Here is a 17442-nt window from a genome sequence, read left to right as displayed (position 1 = left end):
AATTTTTGGAAAATTCCATGAGTGGAGCAGTCCATGAAATACTGTAGGCAACTGGAAACAAATTGTTGCTTCCCACTTCTTGGACTCAACTAGAGGCTATTTGTCTTTTTGTATTTTGGAGAAATCATATCCCTCTCTTAGGAATACTGTTAGTCCTATCCCATGAAAGTAACCAGAAAAAGGCTACATTTGATTGAGGATCTGAATAGCGAAAGGTTTCTTAGAATTGCAGAAGGCTGTAGGCTGTTACTGCATTAGGACTGTATCATTCCAATGATAAACTAATATTAGAAAAGTCAGCCAGCTGCTCTCCTGCCAACTGAAGTTTCTGGCAAAAGCCCCTGGCCACTGCTCAATAGGGACCCCTGGGCTTTGAACTAGAAGAGTACCAAGTGCTGCTCGCCTTTTGAAAGACACTTAACATTCTTAGCATTAAGCATTTATGGAGCAGGCCCAGTAACCAAAGGATGTAAAGCTGTATTAAGACCTGAAATAGCCCATCATATCATGGTGGTGTCAGAGAAGCATTTCGACAAGGAGGGCGATGCTAAAATGGAAATGGTGCATATAGGAGCTACTATTGGGAGTTCCATGGGAGGAATTTGTTGTATTTATGACCAAACTGCCTCTTCCCCTGAGGCCTGACCATGGAGCTTCCCTAGGAAGACTTGCCTACTGTCACTGCTAATGGTCCTCTCCTTTCTACCAATTACCCAAGTGCCTGGCAATCAGCTTGGCTCACAAATGGCGGATCCTGAATCAAGAACAGCATGGAGAACGGTGGCTCTAATCTAGAACATAGAAGAATCATCATGGAAGCTAAGAGTAAGTCAGTCCAATGAGCTGGATAACTAGCAGAGTAGAACTGAATGCAAATTAAAACACACACGGCATATACTTGGGTGCATAATGATTCTTGGACCATTGACAGTGATGTTGGCCTAGCAAATGCATAATGGAAACCTGGACAAGAAAAGGGACTCCTCATGTCCCTGTGAATGAAATCTCTATGGGAAGTCTGAGAGCAAATCCAAGTAGGGCATGGTGATGTGTATCAAAACAACCCTCTGCCAGGGTCTGAGGTGATTGGAGTCAACAAGTTGGTGGCCCAGTTCAACCTTAAAACTTGAAATGAGCAGATACAGGAAACTCAAACCGTGTAGTGGTGGACCAAATGATGACATGTCATTGGTCCCTTGTAATGCTCCAACTCAATAAAAATTGCCTATCTTCCAAGAGAAGCTTAGCATCCATGGTTCTCTGGGAGAGGTATTCCCAGGGGAAAAGTCCATCATACCGGTAGCTAGGAAGTCATGGTGTCCCTTCACCTATTGTTTGGGGAAACTTGAATATTCGCAAGCCATATTCTAGCTTTGTTTCATGCTCAATGGCTAAACCCAAATGCCGCCAATACTATCAAAGGACTGCAGCAGCAATAGCATATATGATATATGACAAGATAGTGTTTTTTCATCTCCCCTGGCTACATTTAATCAGATGAAGATATTTGCTGCACTGCCTACAGCAATGAGCAAAGAAACTTCATGTTCAGTAGGCTTATATTTCTCTTCACCTTCAAAATAAGGGGTTAATGGAAAGTTAGAAGACACAATTAAATTCCTGCTTTTAAAATGAGGGGTAACAAAGGATCAAAGGGTTGGTTTATGAACTTACAACATTGTGTCATGCAATCTAATATGAGGTAAGATTGAAGGTGAGCCTTCATTGGATAATTAGGCAAAATTAATAGTGTAGGAGCTAATAAAAATTATGGTAATTCAGATATTGATAATCAAATGTGTTGGGACATTGTACTAACCCCTCTCTGGATATTATCCCTATGGTGCAGAACTGGCCTGAAGAATGTTTTGACTTATGCAGTGACAGGTTGAATATAATTCTTAATCACTCCACAGATACATGCCATAAAATAAAGATGGCTGCAGATGAGACAGGTCAGTAATGATAAAGTTAGTTCAAAAATATGAGAAAGTTTATGCTGGAATTTTTGGGTAGTTCAACAATCCATTTAAATCCAAATTAACTGGTTGTTAAAAAGGTATAGAATCTGTACATTTCTGTCTATTTGATTACCTGAAGTTTTATGAGAAATGGTCACTCTCAAACTGTGTGTGATCATCTTATTATAAAAGGGCCTTGATTATGGATCGAGGGTGTAGACTATCAAGGACTGTTTGGAACATGACTATTATCTGAGAAGTGGGGAACACACAAACACACACACACACACGGGTGATGGTGCAAATGTCATAAGGAAGATGGTAAATGATGTGACAAGGTTCTGAAAGAGAAAAAGATTAGGATCAAAGGACTTTCTCCAAAGGTTCACCTCTTTTTCTGCAGCAGCGAGAGAGGCATCCCTTTTAGAAGACAGAGAAGTGTATGCTCATGATAGGATAAGAGGCTGTCTTTTCTCTCTAAAAGCTTATTAGCTGGTAAAGGCTGGGTGGGAGGAGTCAGAATATGAATTGACCAGAGTGCACAAATGTGTACAGTTCGATGGGACTGAAGCAGAAGCTGGCGGCCCTGATGTCTGAGGGTCTCTGTTTTCTCAATGAAAAATGAAAACATGATCGGCTAAGAGAATGCAGTGAGATCTGGAGTAGTCACAGAGGCAAATGCAGAGGGTATAACAGAACTTCTGGGTCACAGTCAGGCCTGGGAGCATGCGCCCTACATGGGCACCGAGCTGCATGGCTGAATGGATTTGTCAAGCAGTGTGGGGCTAACAGGTGTTTCTGTGGTGGATGAAAAAACATGTTAAACGAGTTGGCAAGGGAATGGTTGAAACCTGTGATTCATTTCAAAATACACATTCTATGCAGATTTTTTGTGAATAAATGCATTCAGCACCTCCACAACACAGGCTCTTCTTTCATTCACAGGCCTACAATGAGTCCTCTGTGCTCACAAGATATTCGGACATTTCTGAATGTCTGAAATAAATAATAAACTAAAATCTGACCTTGTTATACATTTCTGAATACAAGTACTGGATTTAAATTTGGGATGAATTGTCAGTTATGTTAGAGAATTAGGAATCTGTCCCAAGAGCTACATTCCTATAATTTACCTGCATTAAAATAATTAGAGGACATCAAACTCTGATAAAATACAATCTGGAACACAAATATTTATTAGAATAAAAATACACTTACAATAACCAACATTAAAATTATTTCACATCACATATTTCCTCTATTAGTTTTTTCAAATGCGTTTAAAGTCTACGCTTTAAATAATTTGCACATTTGTAAACAAATCTGAGATTACCAAAGATGCAATGTATCTATTAGATATTGAACATCAAAATTTAGCAATGGGAACTGATAGTTATATCTGATCATACTAAACATTTCTGTAAATTTTTGGGAAGAGAGGAACAGATTAAAATAGTTCTCTTGAAATGAGGTAAGTTGTATGACATGGTTTTTAGTAGCACATTTCACCAGTGTTGAGAAGAAAACATTTAAAACATTCATGAAAAATTCATGTCAATGTTTGCATCATCTAGCTTTTTAAAAAAAAAAAAAAACTACTCAACTTCTTTATTGGAAAAAGAGAGAATTATGTGGTTCTACTTAGGATCTGTGTAAATTCTGTCTTTCTCTCATTTAGAAAAAAAAATGGTACAAACATTCACAAGCCTACTAAAAAGGAAAAAAAATGAAGATCAGAACCAATATTTCAAGCTGCCTTATGGAAAGAAAAGTAAAAACAGAGGTAGATGGTTAAATATTAGTGGTCAAGTTATTTAGGTGACTAATTTTTATCTTGGTATACATTCACCAAGTTTTTACACTGGAAGCCAAAGAGTAAGTAACTTTAAGAGAACAAAGTAATACTTAGCAGAAGTTATTTTCCTTATATCAAAGAAAAGTAATAAAAGTAAACCAGAATTGAGACCCCTGTTAAGGATATGATTGTTTAAAGCACTATGTATGGGTCGTGCGCTTGGTAAAGCAGGAGAAGGAACCTAGCCCCAAGCCTCCTGGGGTATCCAGGCCATGCCCCCAGCCTGCGAGGCCTGTCAGTCAAAGTAGGACTGAAGGGAGCCCCGGCGGCGGATGTCGCAGGTCCAGCAGTGGAAGCCTCCTCCCAGGGAATTGGCATGACGGATGCTGACCTTAATGGTGCTGATACCTGCATTGGAAAAGAAGGCCATGGTCAGGCAGATGGACCAACATGAAGATGCTCCTGCATAACTTGAGCCTAAAGGTGCGGAGGAATTCTGCTTCTAATCATCTGGGCCAGCCCAACCCCAAATGGTCTTTTCTCTTTCCATTTTCTTTCCACCAGCCCTATTTTACCTCATCTATTCCAGAACTTATGGAAAATCGCCTCCAAAAAGTCAGCAGAGACTCTGAAGTTTCATTCTATGGACTGTTCACCAGTCAACAGACTAGATGAGCAGAGATCCCTAACACATGTCCCAAAATGACAACTCATAGAATTCCAAGGCCTTTTAGAATTATACTTCACCTTGTCACACTGTTTCTAATTTTACCATGGTGATCTTGTAGAAAAAGCATAATTTAGCCAACCTGAAAAATCGACTTTACATAGTCACATACAAGTAAGGAGAACATAACTGATACAGATTCGCTTTGTCAGGCCACACTGAGGAAACAACAGAAAAGGGGTTTTATCTTGGCATGTGGGCTGAATGGCCATCTGGGTACCAAGCCTAATCAGGCCACTAGTTTAATCCGGCACTGTCTGTAATGACATGACCTTGATGTGCACGGTCCGCTTCACCAATGAGATTTAGAAGAATCGTGCTGGACAGAGTAAGATTTTTAAAAAAGGCAGTCTGTTCTCTTCCCTCATTTCCTGAGAGGACACATAAGCTACAGAACCAGTATGAGGCCCACTGGTGAGTCAGGGAGGAGGGAGGCTGGGTTTGTGATTTCTGAAGAATGAGCAAGGTTGGGGTCTGTGGAAGGGGGGCCCTGGGTGTGGGGGGAGTGGGGTTTTAAACACCAGCACAGGTTTCCTGCCAGAATGACCTGCCTGTCCTACTCCGAGGGCCACAGCCAGCCTCACCCTGAATCAGAGGGCACGAGGGGATGTGATGTGTTTGCTTTACCAACTTCCCTATATCTACAGACTTGAATTACTAAAAGTAATATCAGAAATCAGATATTTGGTAATGTGTACTACTTTCCATTAAGAACCAACAGAATCATCGCTTCTCGGCCTTTTGGCTAAGATCAAATGAAGAAACAACAGAATCTTAATAGATAAATAAACTGAACCCAAACAATTTTGTTACTTAATGAAAGCCAGAAGAAAAAACTGTGGTATAGCACTAGGGGTCAAATCATTAGTTTCTGTTCCATCTAAAGCTGATAAGTCAATCTTTTTAAACTGGTACTACGTTAAGGAGGGGTGGTTAAAGGGGCAAATACTTTCTTCTGAGCTGTATACCTGAAATATAAGACAATATTAAAATGACTCAATGTCAACAAATACACTGCCTTATTGAGTGCCTTAACTGACACTCAGGGTAGGTCAAATATTTAAAAGTGATACTCTACATAACAGCTTATATGAAAATCCTTTCTGCTGGGGATTTAGCTCAGTGGTTCCGGGGCTGCTGTGCAGGTGCAAGGTCCTGAGTTCGACCCTCGGTACAAAAAAAAAAAAAAAGAAAATTCTTTCCTTCAACATTTTTCTCAAACATATAGTGGACCCTTGACTTATGAACTCAATTTGTTTGTGAGGGCTGGCTGTAACTCAAGTTGGTCAACTGACGGCTCAGCTCCTCTACACAGCCTTCAAAGTCTCTCTCCTGTACACAGGCAGATCTCAGTGTCCTCAGAGAGACACTGGCCTGGGATTTCTCAGTGAACCCCACGCAGGAAAGGATGCTCTGATGTTCCTTCCAGAACTCTGTGAGGGTTAAATCTGTATCTGAGACCATCTGGAAGCACAAGCGGCCGGCATTCAAGTCATAACTCAATACTGTGCTCCTAAGTTAAAACTAAAATTCTGGTCATAACCCAAGTTGTTTGTATGTCAGGCTGGTTGTAACTTGAGGGTCCACTATATTAGAATCATTGGTCTGAATTTTGGACATCAAGGTTATCAAGCTCCCCTCAAGGAAAATACAGTCCCACTCTTTAGTTCAAAGCTGAGTGATCTACTGCATTTCAGTACTTTGTCACATACCCAAGTCACTTCTGTATCTGCACCCTTGCCAGCCTTTTACAATACTTGATGACAATTCACAGTTCCTTATTGGAGGAATAGAAATTGAATGAGGTAAACCATTTGTCAGAGTTACATGGTTTTTCTTTAGTTCTAGCTGAGCGTTTCCGCATGGGACAACATGCTTCACTCCTCATACATACCCAGCTTCTCGAACATCTTTTGGGTCGGGACTTCATTGGCGTCCACCATGACGCGTTTCTCATCCAACATGAGGACATTCATGGAAAGCCATTTGGACGACATCCAGAGTGGGTGATCTGAAAGCACCAACAACCGTTAAATCCTGTCTGCCGTCATTCTGCTTAGAGGATAAGAACTCAACAGCTCCAGGTTTGGTAGTTCATTTTCTGGGAACAACGCATCTAGAAATGTTACAAATCAATCCATGCCCATCACACATTTGGATGTCATCCTGTCTTCTTTATGAATTCATATCTTGTTTTACGTGAGGTTGTTTGTCTTCTCACTTTCATTTTCTATGGAAGGAAGAGCTGCAAACACAGGTCCCAGTCTTGTTCTAGAAATCACCGTCACCACTTTACTCTGCTTTACTCCTTACTGGGGAAACATTTTCTCTAACTGGCTAAGATTCAGGTTGCTCTCTATAGGTGAAAGATCCTTGGTCACTGAAGTAATCACTTCAGACTGTAAGTATTGAAAAGTAAACCTACCATCTGGGATAGTCGGGGTTGGAGGATTAACTATGGTCCATCCAGCTTTCTTGAAAAGATCAATCTACAAGACAAAAATAACCAAAGAGGGCTTAAATCCATAATTACTTCGCCTATTCTTGTAGGGCAGTGGCTCCATTCTGCCCTGAACAGTAGAACTGCCCAAAGGGAGCCTGACCCATTAGGGAGGGCAGGCGGGGCTCATCTTTTTTAGCTGCAGTTGTAAATTATGAGACAGTATCAGTTTATTCAACAGAAATACCTCCATATGCACAAACTCTGTGTTTTGACAATAGTAAGCAGCTGAAGTCACTGTCTGACAATTATCACAGCAACTGCATCTATTTCTGGGTGTTGGACATCTTGTAATAAACACTCCATAAACAATCCAATGCTCAATCACGATACTGTTGAACACTGCTAAATTTGTCATCCAGAACCACTAGGAACCACAGAAGTGCTTAAAATAGAGTGACAATTGCTTTTGTTGCTAGGCTTTACTGCTTTTCCGCTGCTCCAGGAGCTCTCTTACCTGGTGACATGGTCGGTCAGGGTTGGAAAGCACAAGACCAGGCCCAATGATGTTGAAGGTGGCATCAATGTGCATTGGGTTGGGATCTTTAAAGGAAATGATATGTACTCTGTAGTCTGGAGCGAGGTGCCTACGCATCCATTCAATGCCCAGGTAATTTGTCACCTGAAAATAAAAAGAAGACACATAGCCTACAAAGACTCGGTTTTATGTTTTGAAAACCACATACATACAGAATGAAAATATTTTAATTTAGAAATAAAGAGCATGCAAATACAGCGTGGAATTTCAGGGCCAGCCTTTACTGACCTGGCTTCTCTGTGCAAAAATATCTCTTCCGGCTCGAATGAAGTCAGCAGCATCAAAGCAGGGCTCAAACTCAGTGGTCACGAACTTTCCTTGAGCAGCCAGTTTGTGTCTGTCTTCCACACTGTGGATGGGATAACCCTAACCGGAAGAAGAATGAACACACGTGAAGCGTGGGCTTCCTGTGGAGCTCATTCGTGAGGGTGCACCTTACTATAAACAAACCCGCACAATGCTATCATTTCCCCAGTGCTGCTACTCTGTTCTAGGCTAAAACATACATAGGGAAGGCATAGGTCCATGATAGGCAAACCACAACAATAAAACCACCACAAAACCAAAAATTCAGACACTGGGCATGACAGCAATTTCCTGCTACTTAGAAATAAGTGGCACAGGGCAGTATCCAATTCTGAAAATAGCCCATGATCCACACATGGATTTTCAGCGCTGTCCAGGACATGGAGAGGAATCAGGGTGAAGTCACTCTGTTCTTTTAGAAAAGGGATTTGGTCCTGAGATTGACTGATGCTGTGGAATGGGAGCTCCTGCTTCCACACCAAACTAGGATGTGGTGTAATTAATTATTTATTTCTGTCTTTGAACCCCTAGAAGAAATTTGGGGTTGCCCCTTGGTACCCGTGGGGCAAGTGATACAAAGATACTGAAACCTGTGGCTGTTCAAGTCCATGATATAAAAGTGTAGTGTTTGCATACAGTCTATGTATATCCCCTGTGCTTTCAATCATGTCTGGATTACTCACTACACACAGCAAGGGAAGAGCTATGCGAACAGCACTGACTGCATCGTGCAGGGGTAATGACAAGGGAACCATCTGCACATGCCCCATGCATGCACCATTTTCAAAAAAACTGTTTGACTTGAATCCACAGAAGCAGAATCTGCAGCTACAGAAGGCTGGCTGTACATTTCATTTTGCTGTGAATCTGGCCTATAGACCAGGTTCTTCTAGAAGAAAGGAAGGGACTTCAGCCTAGTGATTCTTCTGGTCCCACCAATGAATAGCAGTCTCCCCCGAGGCCAAGTCTCAGGTAAGGAAATGAAGCTACACCCGCTAGGGTGATTGTGAAGGATAAACATGATCGAGGATATAAATAGAGCAAAGCCTGGGAACCAACACCAAATAAATGTCACCTAGTATTATCACTATTATTATCACCAGATCACTTACTCCTATTTTCATCCTAAAGTAGGTGATATCTCTCTCAGCTTGTGGAATGGGGAACCCAGGCAGGGAGTGTGTCTCACTCTTGTGGATTGTTTATAAGCTCGCCTGTAACTAGGGCCTTACCTTGTCATAGAGCTCATCCACCATCATGGGCTTGGGAGCAGTGGTCCATTTGGCCCCACGGTGGAAGTAGTCTTTGATAAGCGAGCGGTATGCTCTGTACTCAAAGAACCGTGAGCGCCACGCCATGGGGGCCTCGATGATCTCGTTTCCCACAACAATCAAGATGTCCCGAGGCATCGCGCTGTACAAACCTGTCAGCCCCGGACATTTTTAGTCGAAAGCAAGATCAAATTAGGTGCTTTAAAAAAAATGTTTCTTTGTACCATTAACTAACCAACTACCAATCCTAATCATTTCCCTACAAATCAGACACCTGCACAGCTACCTCAGTTATGCAAATTTCCAAGTCAGGAAGGTCTATGCAATATGTTCTAACTGGTTTTTTGTTTTGTCTTGGGTAAAATAATTACCAGAATGCTGTAGATGTATCTATGGACTTAATTATATAAAATGGAGAAAAGTGGAATGATACATATTAGAAAGTTAACACAAATTTGGTGCAGGGCAGGGAAGCCAAGCAAAAAACAAAACCAAAAAACCCCAAATATGAAGCAATAAAGTGGTTCTTCACAGAGATGTTGAATGAACCACCAAGGTGACTCATTGGTTGGTTCCTTTTTTGCTATTCCAAACCAGAATTCTTAAAGCACTATCAGCCTCACAAGATAAAACTGGGCTACAGATCATTCTGGAGCTATGAATTACAGAGCCCAAGCACAAAAACAGTCATGCAGTGATGCCAATTAGAAAGAAAACAGGAATGTTTTACAGTGGACCCTTGACTTACGAACTCGATTTGTTTGAGAGGGCTAGCTGTAACTCAAGTTGGTTGATTGAAGGCTCAGGCTCCTCTACACAGCCTTCAGAGACTCTCTCCTATACACAGGCAGATCTCAGTGTCCTTAGAGAGACACTGGCCCAGGATTTCTCCATTAACCCCACACAGGAAAGGATGCTGTCATGTTCCTTCCAGAGCTTTTTAAGGGTCAAATCTGATCTGAGACCATCTGGAGCCACAAGCGACCGGCATATGAGTCAAAACTCAAGACTTTGCTCCTAAGTTAAACCTAAAATTCAGGTTGTAACCCAAGTTGTTCGTATGTCAGACCAGTCATAACTCAAGGGTCCACTGTACTCTCCTTTCACTTCTGTTCTTGAGGAAATTTAAACAAAAGTCATTCTCCTTGCTGGAGGAGGTAGCCACAAAGTCCAGGGAAAACTGCTTCTTTCAAGGCAACTCTAAATAGAGTGTAGCGTGCAATCCTAATCGTATACAAATGAACCAAAATGTTCCTAAATAATCTCTAAAGTCTTGAGGAATTGGCAAAACCAAGGATCTCCCCCCAAATTCTCAGACCTTTCTCTCCACACATTTAAGAAAGACACTGAAAACCAAGGCATTGGCAGATGAGTTGGCAGCAGCACTCACCCGTAGACTCAAAATCAGGAGTTTTATACTTAAATGACCAGTCAATGGGGTCGGGTCTCCTCACTATCACTCCTTCCATCTTTAAAATATTGCACATTTCTTCAATTTCAGCAACAGCCTTTTCCAAGTGATCTTTGGGAAAATATTGGCCTCCGTACTTTTGGTAAAACGGCCAGTACTTTTCATATGTGTTGGCCTAGAAGCAGAAGAAAGAAAACAAAGTAATTATGGAAGAAACATTCAACTTCCGGTAGGCATGTCGGTGGTGGGTGACTACACACAGAATGGCATCAAGACTGGAGCCACATTGTACACTGCTGATCCCCTGCATGGAGCACCTGGTCCCCTGGCAGGTTCTCAGTATTTACAGAAGGAAGAGCTCTAAATTGTCTTGGTAGTTTGAGGCTTTTTGATCCTCTTCCTCAGATCTCATGCTCAACCACTAACAGCTTCTCTGCCTCCTCACAGGCATCGAGTCCTCTTGGCTGCCCTTCAGAGGGAAAACAGGACCCAGGCGCTCCAGTTAGAAAGTCTTAACAAAATTAAACAAGAGAACAGATGGAAGAGCGTAAGAGAATAAAAACACCAGCCCTGAGCTGCAATGGTGGTCGAGCTGCCATTCCACAGCACCTCAAGACATTTTGTAGGGGAAAAGATATTTTGCTGTGTTTAACATTAAGGGTTAAGACAAAGGAACGTTAATGCTCCTCTGGGGGTTCACTGTGGATTTTCCCACCCAACAGAGCTTGGTCTTGGCCAAATGTGCAGCTGTGCAGGGCGGGCTCTGGTACCTGTCTCTGAGTCTCACACCAAAGACATCTGTTCTCTCCACCCACCCAAGCTCGCTCCTCAATCAGGTCCTTTTGTCAAAGGAGGAAATATTTGGTAGGCGAATTCACATTATTTTTAGTGGCTGAAAAAAGCTTAACACGGAGAAGGTTCTCATCGGGTTAATGTAAAAATGCAAAAATCCAGACTCTCGATGTATCTAAGTTCTCAGCCAATTGAAAGAAAGACTTTGAGACACGTATGTACACAACGCATCCTACAATCTTCCAAGACAGAGAAAGCAGAACTCCAGAGACTAGGGAGAAGCCTTGGGCCTTTGTCAGAAGCTTGGTAAAGTCATGTACAGTTACATACTTTTAGTTGAAAGTGTGATCAAAGCAGATACTTTTAAAAATCATTTTTCTGTATCATTAACTAATCGCCTCCCAAGCCTGATCATTTCCCTACAAATCAAGACACCTGCAGGTAGTGGGAAGTACTTGAAAGAACCGGGTAATGGCTTATGTGTGATGGAGTGGGTCTACCTTAGCTAGATATTCTGCTACCCTTGACCATCCTATCCAGGAGACAGGGCGAGGACTCATGTGCCCATTACATATGCAAGGAAAGAGCTTGGGAAGCCCAGCGCTCACTTACTGCCTGGACACGCGGGACAAGAACTCCAGGGCTCCGATTCTCGCTCTTAACAGTGCTCCGAATCTATGAAGGCATTTGGGTATGTTCTACTGGTCTGAACATTTTTAACTTCATATATAAGAACTTTTACAACTGAAATGGGTTATTATGGCTCATATTGTTCCCAGTGGTTTTTGCCCATCATGACTGGAGTAGGTGTTTAGATATCTAGCTCTTTAATCTCAAAGACAATATTTCTCCAGGTTTGGGTCTCTACTTCCATTTTTACCCCAGTCTGGTAAATATCAGGTGCACGAATTTAGACTCGCCTCTTGCTAGTTCCAAATCTAGGTTCACTGGATCTCAGCCTGGAGGACAGGGAGGGAATAAGCCGAAAACAGATCTCTAGAAATCATGAAGGCTGCTCATGAATCTCTAAGAAAAGGGGTTGGTAAACTAAGGCCCACGGCCATATGTGGGCCACGCCTGGTTTTGTAAATAAAGTTTTACAGGCACACAAGCACACTCATTTGTTTATGCAGTGCCTGTTACTGCTTTTGCACTACAAAGGCAGAATTGGTGATGGGTAGTTGCAACACAAACTTGGGTTCTGAAAAGCCTGAATTATCTATTATCTGGCTCTGTGCAGAGAATGTTCACTGAGCCCTGTCCAGAGTCACTAAATAGTTCCTTTATTTTTGAAGATCTCTAGTCCAATAACAGGCTGAATTTTTGAACTATGAAAAATATCATCAGCGTTAAACGTCTGAATTAAGGCAAAAACAAACTCCTAGAGATTTCTGCAACAGCAACCTAAGAGTGAGGATAATGACTCTTTGTAGTCTTCTCTGCCACATCCTGGTACTACTTATCCATTCTCCACTTCCCGCTTCTCATGCCAGGCACATCTCCTACCCTTCTCTAAGGGACAAGAGGCCTTTGATGATTTAACACCGAGTTGAAGCTGACGCTCGGTTATGCTGTCTTGCCGGACTCCTTCCAAATTATCCTGTGTGACTATTTGTGCAGAGTAAAGCCTGCAAAGTTTCCTGGGAGAAAAAAATTATTTGAACAAGTGTGAATTTGTCTAGATTATAGTCTGGCAAATGTTGGACAAGGTCCAAATGATTAGGGCAAATTACACTTTTTAAAAGCCAGTTGGAAATTGTTGACACTTCCTTTGTAACCCTGCTGAGGGAGGTAGCAGTTATTTACCAAGTGTCTGCAAGATAGCAAACACTGTATTAGATGCTCAGTGTATGATGTTTCTAAAAATCTGCTGCAGATTATGGCTGCATTCCTGGAAAACTTCACAGTCCTACAGGGCCTATGATCATTGGGGGGAGGTTGCTTGAAACCAAGAAATAGCAATAGAAACTAACTTTTTATTTATCCAGCAATAAACTTATGCTACATCAACCTTACTTAATTTTAAATTTTCTAAATGGTCCTCTATCAGAGCTTTATTTAAAGAAATACAAAAGCAAAACCAAAAAGCAAAAGTATGTTTTGCAGAATAAAAAGCCATCTGGGTTTTTAAAAATTGTGCTTCCTATCATGTTCTTTACCCTTTCCTTAAAATTTCTCTAGCATTTATATTTTCCAGGATATCTTATGCTCTCATGGTCTATAAACAGCTTAGTACATTATTTTATCTCTTATTGTTCTCAAGCTGATTAATGTATCTGTGTCATTCTTTTTGCCTTCTAGGGGTCCTGCATACTTCTGATTTATTTTCTTCTCCCTTAATACCTAGCTGAGCCTGTCATATAGAACAGAAATAGCCAGAAAAATGAATGACATAAATACTGTCAATGGTACTAATATCTACAACCATTATACTCCATTGCACATTCAGAAATTAATTGGCAAACTGATATCCATACAACTATAGTGAGATGTAGCTCAACATGTAACCTTTTACCTTCAACTTTAATCTGATTAGGTAGTTAGCAAACTTCTTAATATCTTCAGAAAATTTGTGAAATCTTTCACAAGGTCAAAGAGCTGATTAACCAAGACTAGCTATCAAGCTTTTGTCAAATACCTAATTGAATCTCAGTCTCCTGACTGGAGCATGATACGCTTTCCACAAGCTCATGAAGTTACAAAGTCTAAAGTCATAAAGTGAGTGACAAAGAACTCAAAATAATGTCTGAGAATTCTGAGTCCATGAGATCACATGGTATGAAAGTCAATAAATATAAAGACAAGTAAAAAGATAAACTACAGCCTGACTTTGAACTTTAATTTTACCCAATTAAAACGGTTAGGGGATGGAGCAACTTCTTTTCCAGGCCTTTTGAAAACATATGCATGGTATGTCAATTATTCTGCTCCTCAAATTTCAAATATCAGAACCAAGGGCAGTTTCAGAACAATTAGAAGAAATTATTTTTCCCATTACCCTTTCTTCTGGCCTAATTGAAGAACCATTCCCGCCAGGAGACTTTCTAACTATCCAATACTTGATGACTTTTTCCTAGCTCTCCTGGTACCTCACCTGCCTGGCCAGCTGGTTAGCATAAGACACCTTGTGTGGTTTCGGTGCAAGCACTGGAAGGGAGTTCTCTGTTAATGCCTACAGAGCCCTGTTACACGGACACAGTATTTCTGATGGTGATGATGACACTGCTGTTAAAAATGTACTTCCGCAATCTACGGTAGAAGTGAAAAAGTAAATATGCAAGAGGAACTTACACACACTGAAGACATATTTATAATATTAATGGGCTCTTGGGCTTTGTCTAAAAGGAGGAAGATGCTCCCTTGGACACGGGACCTTTTTGCAGTTCACCACTGCACACGAGCCCATAGGCTGCTGTGGTCCTGAGAATACTGCAGATGCAGAATCCTAAGAGTTTCTTTAAAAGGGAGTCTGCTGAGCACCGAGGTGGGATGTTGGCGGGAGAGCAGCTCAGCCCAGAATGAGCACCTGCTAACCCACCAGATGAGCATGTCTGAGGTGATGTAGATTGAAAGGGGGGTGTGGACGTGCATCCCAGAGCAGCTTGTGATGAATCCTGGACACCATGGGACTTCATCCTACATGCGGGGAGGTAGTGAAGCAGAGGAGAGATGGGAGCAGGATGGGTAACTGGATCAAACCTGGGTCTTAAACCAAATCCCTGATTATAGCTGGAATCCAGTCCAGAGGGGAGTGTGAACAAGGAAGCCAGAGGAGCTAAGTGTACCTGTCCCAGAGCAGATGAGCCCCAACCCCGGGCAGAGGCAGAGGCATTGGGGCAAGATCCACTGAGAAAAGCCTCGGAGACCTTGCAGGACATGACTGAAGGAGAAGTCAAAGATGACTGGTGTTTAACCTTGAATAAATGGGAATGATGGGTTTAAAAGGAAGGGAGAAGGCTCTGGGTTAGCAGGGTGGCTGACACCTAAACTGTAGCTGTGCCCAGTGAGGTCCTGGGTGACTCCTACGGAGTCTCAAGTGCTGATCTAGACGGAGCTCAGGAGACAGAGGAGGAGGAAGCCAGGACCGGCAGAAGGGCTAAGAGAAGGCACCCAGAGGGGACATTACAGGATGCAGCAAGACAAGTGAGGAGCTGGGAAGAATACTGCCCCTGGGAAAGGGGTCTCAGAATCCTGGGGATGTTTCAGGAAGGAATGAACTCGGGTAAATAGTGTCCAAAACCACAGAGGGGCCAGGCAAGGTAGCTGAAAGCAGCCCACACCCAGACTCAGGGACAGCGCTTTACCTTCACCTCCACCGTGAATGGTGGCACACAGGCGTTTTCCGCTCTGCCCACGATCACTTCCTCCAAAGGGTCCCACTCGTTGTAGGAGGAGACCGGGCAGTCCTTGGGCAGAGGTTCAGTGGCCTTGTCATCAGCCGCACAGGATTTCCGGGAGGAAGCTGGGGCTGCCTGGGTGCTCTGGAAAGTTCGCTGCACCCACCCTGTCAGGGTTCTTCCAAGCTTCAAGAACAAAAGAGCATCACTGCCTTTTAGGAGACTGTAACCAAGGTGATAAAGGTGCTGGGTGAACAGGGATTGTGGGTGGTTTTGTGTGCAACCTTGTTTATCCATAAATGCTGTTGATCGATTTCGTCCCTAGCAATACAGTCCCCCCCTTCACATCTCAGAATGGGTTTCTGGGGGGCGATGGGGACCAAGCCACCCCCTCTCCTGAAAGTGCCAGTCCTTCCCCTCCCAGGAAGCTGCCCCCAGAGGTCCAGCTGGGGGAGGGGCCCCCTTTCCCTTTCCAAAGTCACCAATATTAGGGGTTTCCCCCAAATAACCATTTGGAAGGAACCTGATCTTTCAGAATAATCAGCTGCAAACGTAAACACCTTTCACCTCTGACAACACCGCTTCACCCTGGGCATTCACCTGCCATCTGCCCCATTTTACCTCAGCCAAGGCACCGATGTAAACTAAGAAGGAGATTTAAGAATTTTAAAAGGCCTTTCAAACGCAGGCCCTATAAAATCTAGAGCAGCGAGAGCCGCCCCATCTGCCCCCCCTGGGCAAACCCGACCCCCAATCTCCAGCTCCCGCTTGATAGGAAGGGGCAGGAGGGGCGCTGGGGTGGGGACCAGGGGGACAGCGGAGTCACTGTTCCCAGCGGGCGGGGTGGGGCCCCTGCCAAGCTTCTCCGAGGCACGGTCTTCGGGGCAGGGCCCGGAGGAGCCTTGGGGACACCCGCGTGGCTCTCCATCCCGGTTCCACGTAGCCCCTCCGCCCACCTAAGCCCCCCACCTCTGTGCCCGTGCAGGGCCCTGAACCCCAATAATGCCGCCTGTGTGCTAAGCGGTCCCTGACGTCCCCACTCTGGGCAGAGCACCGAGCTCTGGCCGTGGGGACTCGCGGGTCGCGCGGCCCCCGGGTGTGGCACGCGTGTCCGCCCTCCCCAGCCTCGGGGCCCCACTCGGGCGGCCGGCGAGTGCTCCTGTCGCACGCACCCGAGACCCGAGATAGTGCAGGGCCTCAGCGCCGCGGCTCCCGCCTCGCAGACACCGCACACGCAGCATCCCGGCCGTCGGTCCGCGTTCGTCCGCCGCCCTGGAGCTCCGCGCGTGGGTGTGCGCGCCTCGCCGCTCGCACCGCCTTTTGTAGCGCCAGCCCCTTCCCGCCCCTCCCCGCCCCCCGCCGCGCAGCTCCAGGCTCCCGGGGCGGGGACTCCGGGCGCCGCTCCCCACGGGTCCTGCTGGAGCTGGGAGAGGGGTGAGGGGCGCTCCCGCCCAGCAAAATTACAGTTAGCCACCCCTGTGGCGCTAAGTGCACATTTTAAGTTTAAGCGTGTAGGACAGGCGTGGTGGACCATGGCTGAAATCCCAGCACTCTGGAGGCTGAGGCAGAAGGATGAGCCTCCAGTTCGAGGCCAGCCTAGGCTACATTGCGAGACCCTGACTCAACACAAAACAAACAAGTGAAAAGTTGCTTTGTAAACTGGCAATAAATCAAAATAATTTAAATGTGCAAAGCGTGAGTGCAATTTTAGATTTAAACTCACTGGGGTGCACTGACCCGGTGCTCCATCTTAAGAGTGAACGCAAGGACTTAAATAGGAGCTGGCTTTCGGGCGACTCCGGGT

General features: G+C 44.0%; 1 protein-coding gene across 1 annotated transcript; it reads right to left on the bottom strand.

Moving 5' to 3' along the window:
* Positions 1-3129: 3129 nt before the first annotated feature.
* Gatm (glycine amidinotransferase) lies at positions 3130-16953 on the bottom strand. The gene is made up of 9 exons (XM_004835470.3): positions 16811-16953; positions 15606-15824; positions 10489-10684; positions 9060-9250; positions 7750-7887; positions 7441-7605; positions 6909-6972; positions 6378-6494; positions 3130-4164 (listed from the first exon to the last, which is right to left on the bottom strand). The coding sequence occupies exons 1-9, from the start codon at positions 16877-16879 to the stop codon at positions 4052-4054; spliced, it is 1272 nt and encodes a 423-aa protein (XP_004835527.1). The 5' UTR covers positions 16880-16953; the 3' UTR covers positions 3130-4051.
* Positions 16954-17442: the final 489 nt, after the last annotated feature.

Source organism: Heterocephalus glaber, unplaced genomic scaffold (genome assembly GCF_053883595.1).
Source record: "Heterocephalus glaber isolate CG9 unplaced genomic scaffold, H.glaber_assembly_v1.0 deba00000122, whole genome shotgun sequence".
Lineage (NCBI taxonomy): Eukaryota > Metazoa > Chordata > Mammalia > Rodentia > Bathyergidae > Heterocephalus > Heterocephalus glaber.
Note: the sequence above shows the minus strand (reverse complement) of the source record. Positions and strands in the feature narration are given on the sequence as shown.

Coding starts and splice junctions, on each gene's coding strand:
- Gatm (XM_004835470.3), bottom strand. CDS start 16,879: ATGCTGCGTGTGCGGTGTCTGCGAGGCGGGAGCCGCGGCGCTGAGGCC. Junction 7,888..9,059: donor TGGATGAGCTCTATGACAAG/GTAAGGCCCTAG, acceptor TCTTCCGGTTAG/GGTTATCCCATCCACAGTGT. Junction 6,973..7,440: donor CTGACCGACCATGTCACCAG/GTAAGAGAGCTC, acceptor TTTGTCTTGTAG/ATTGATCTTTTCAAGAAAGC.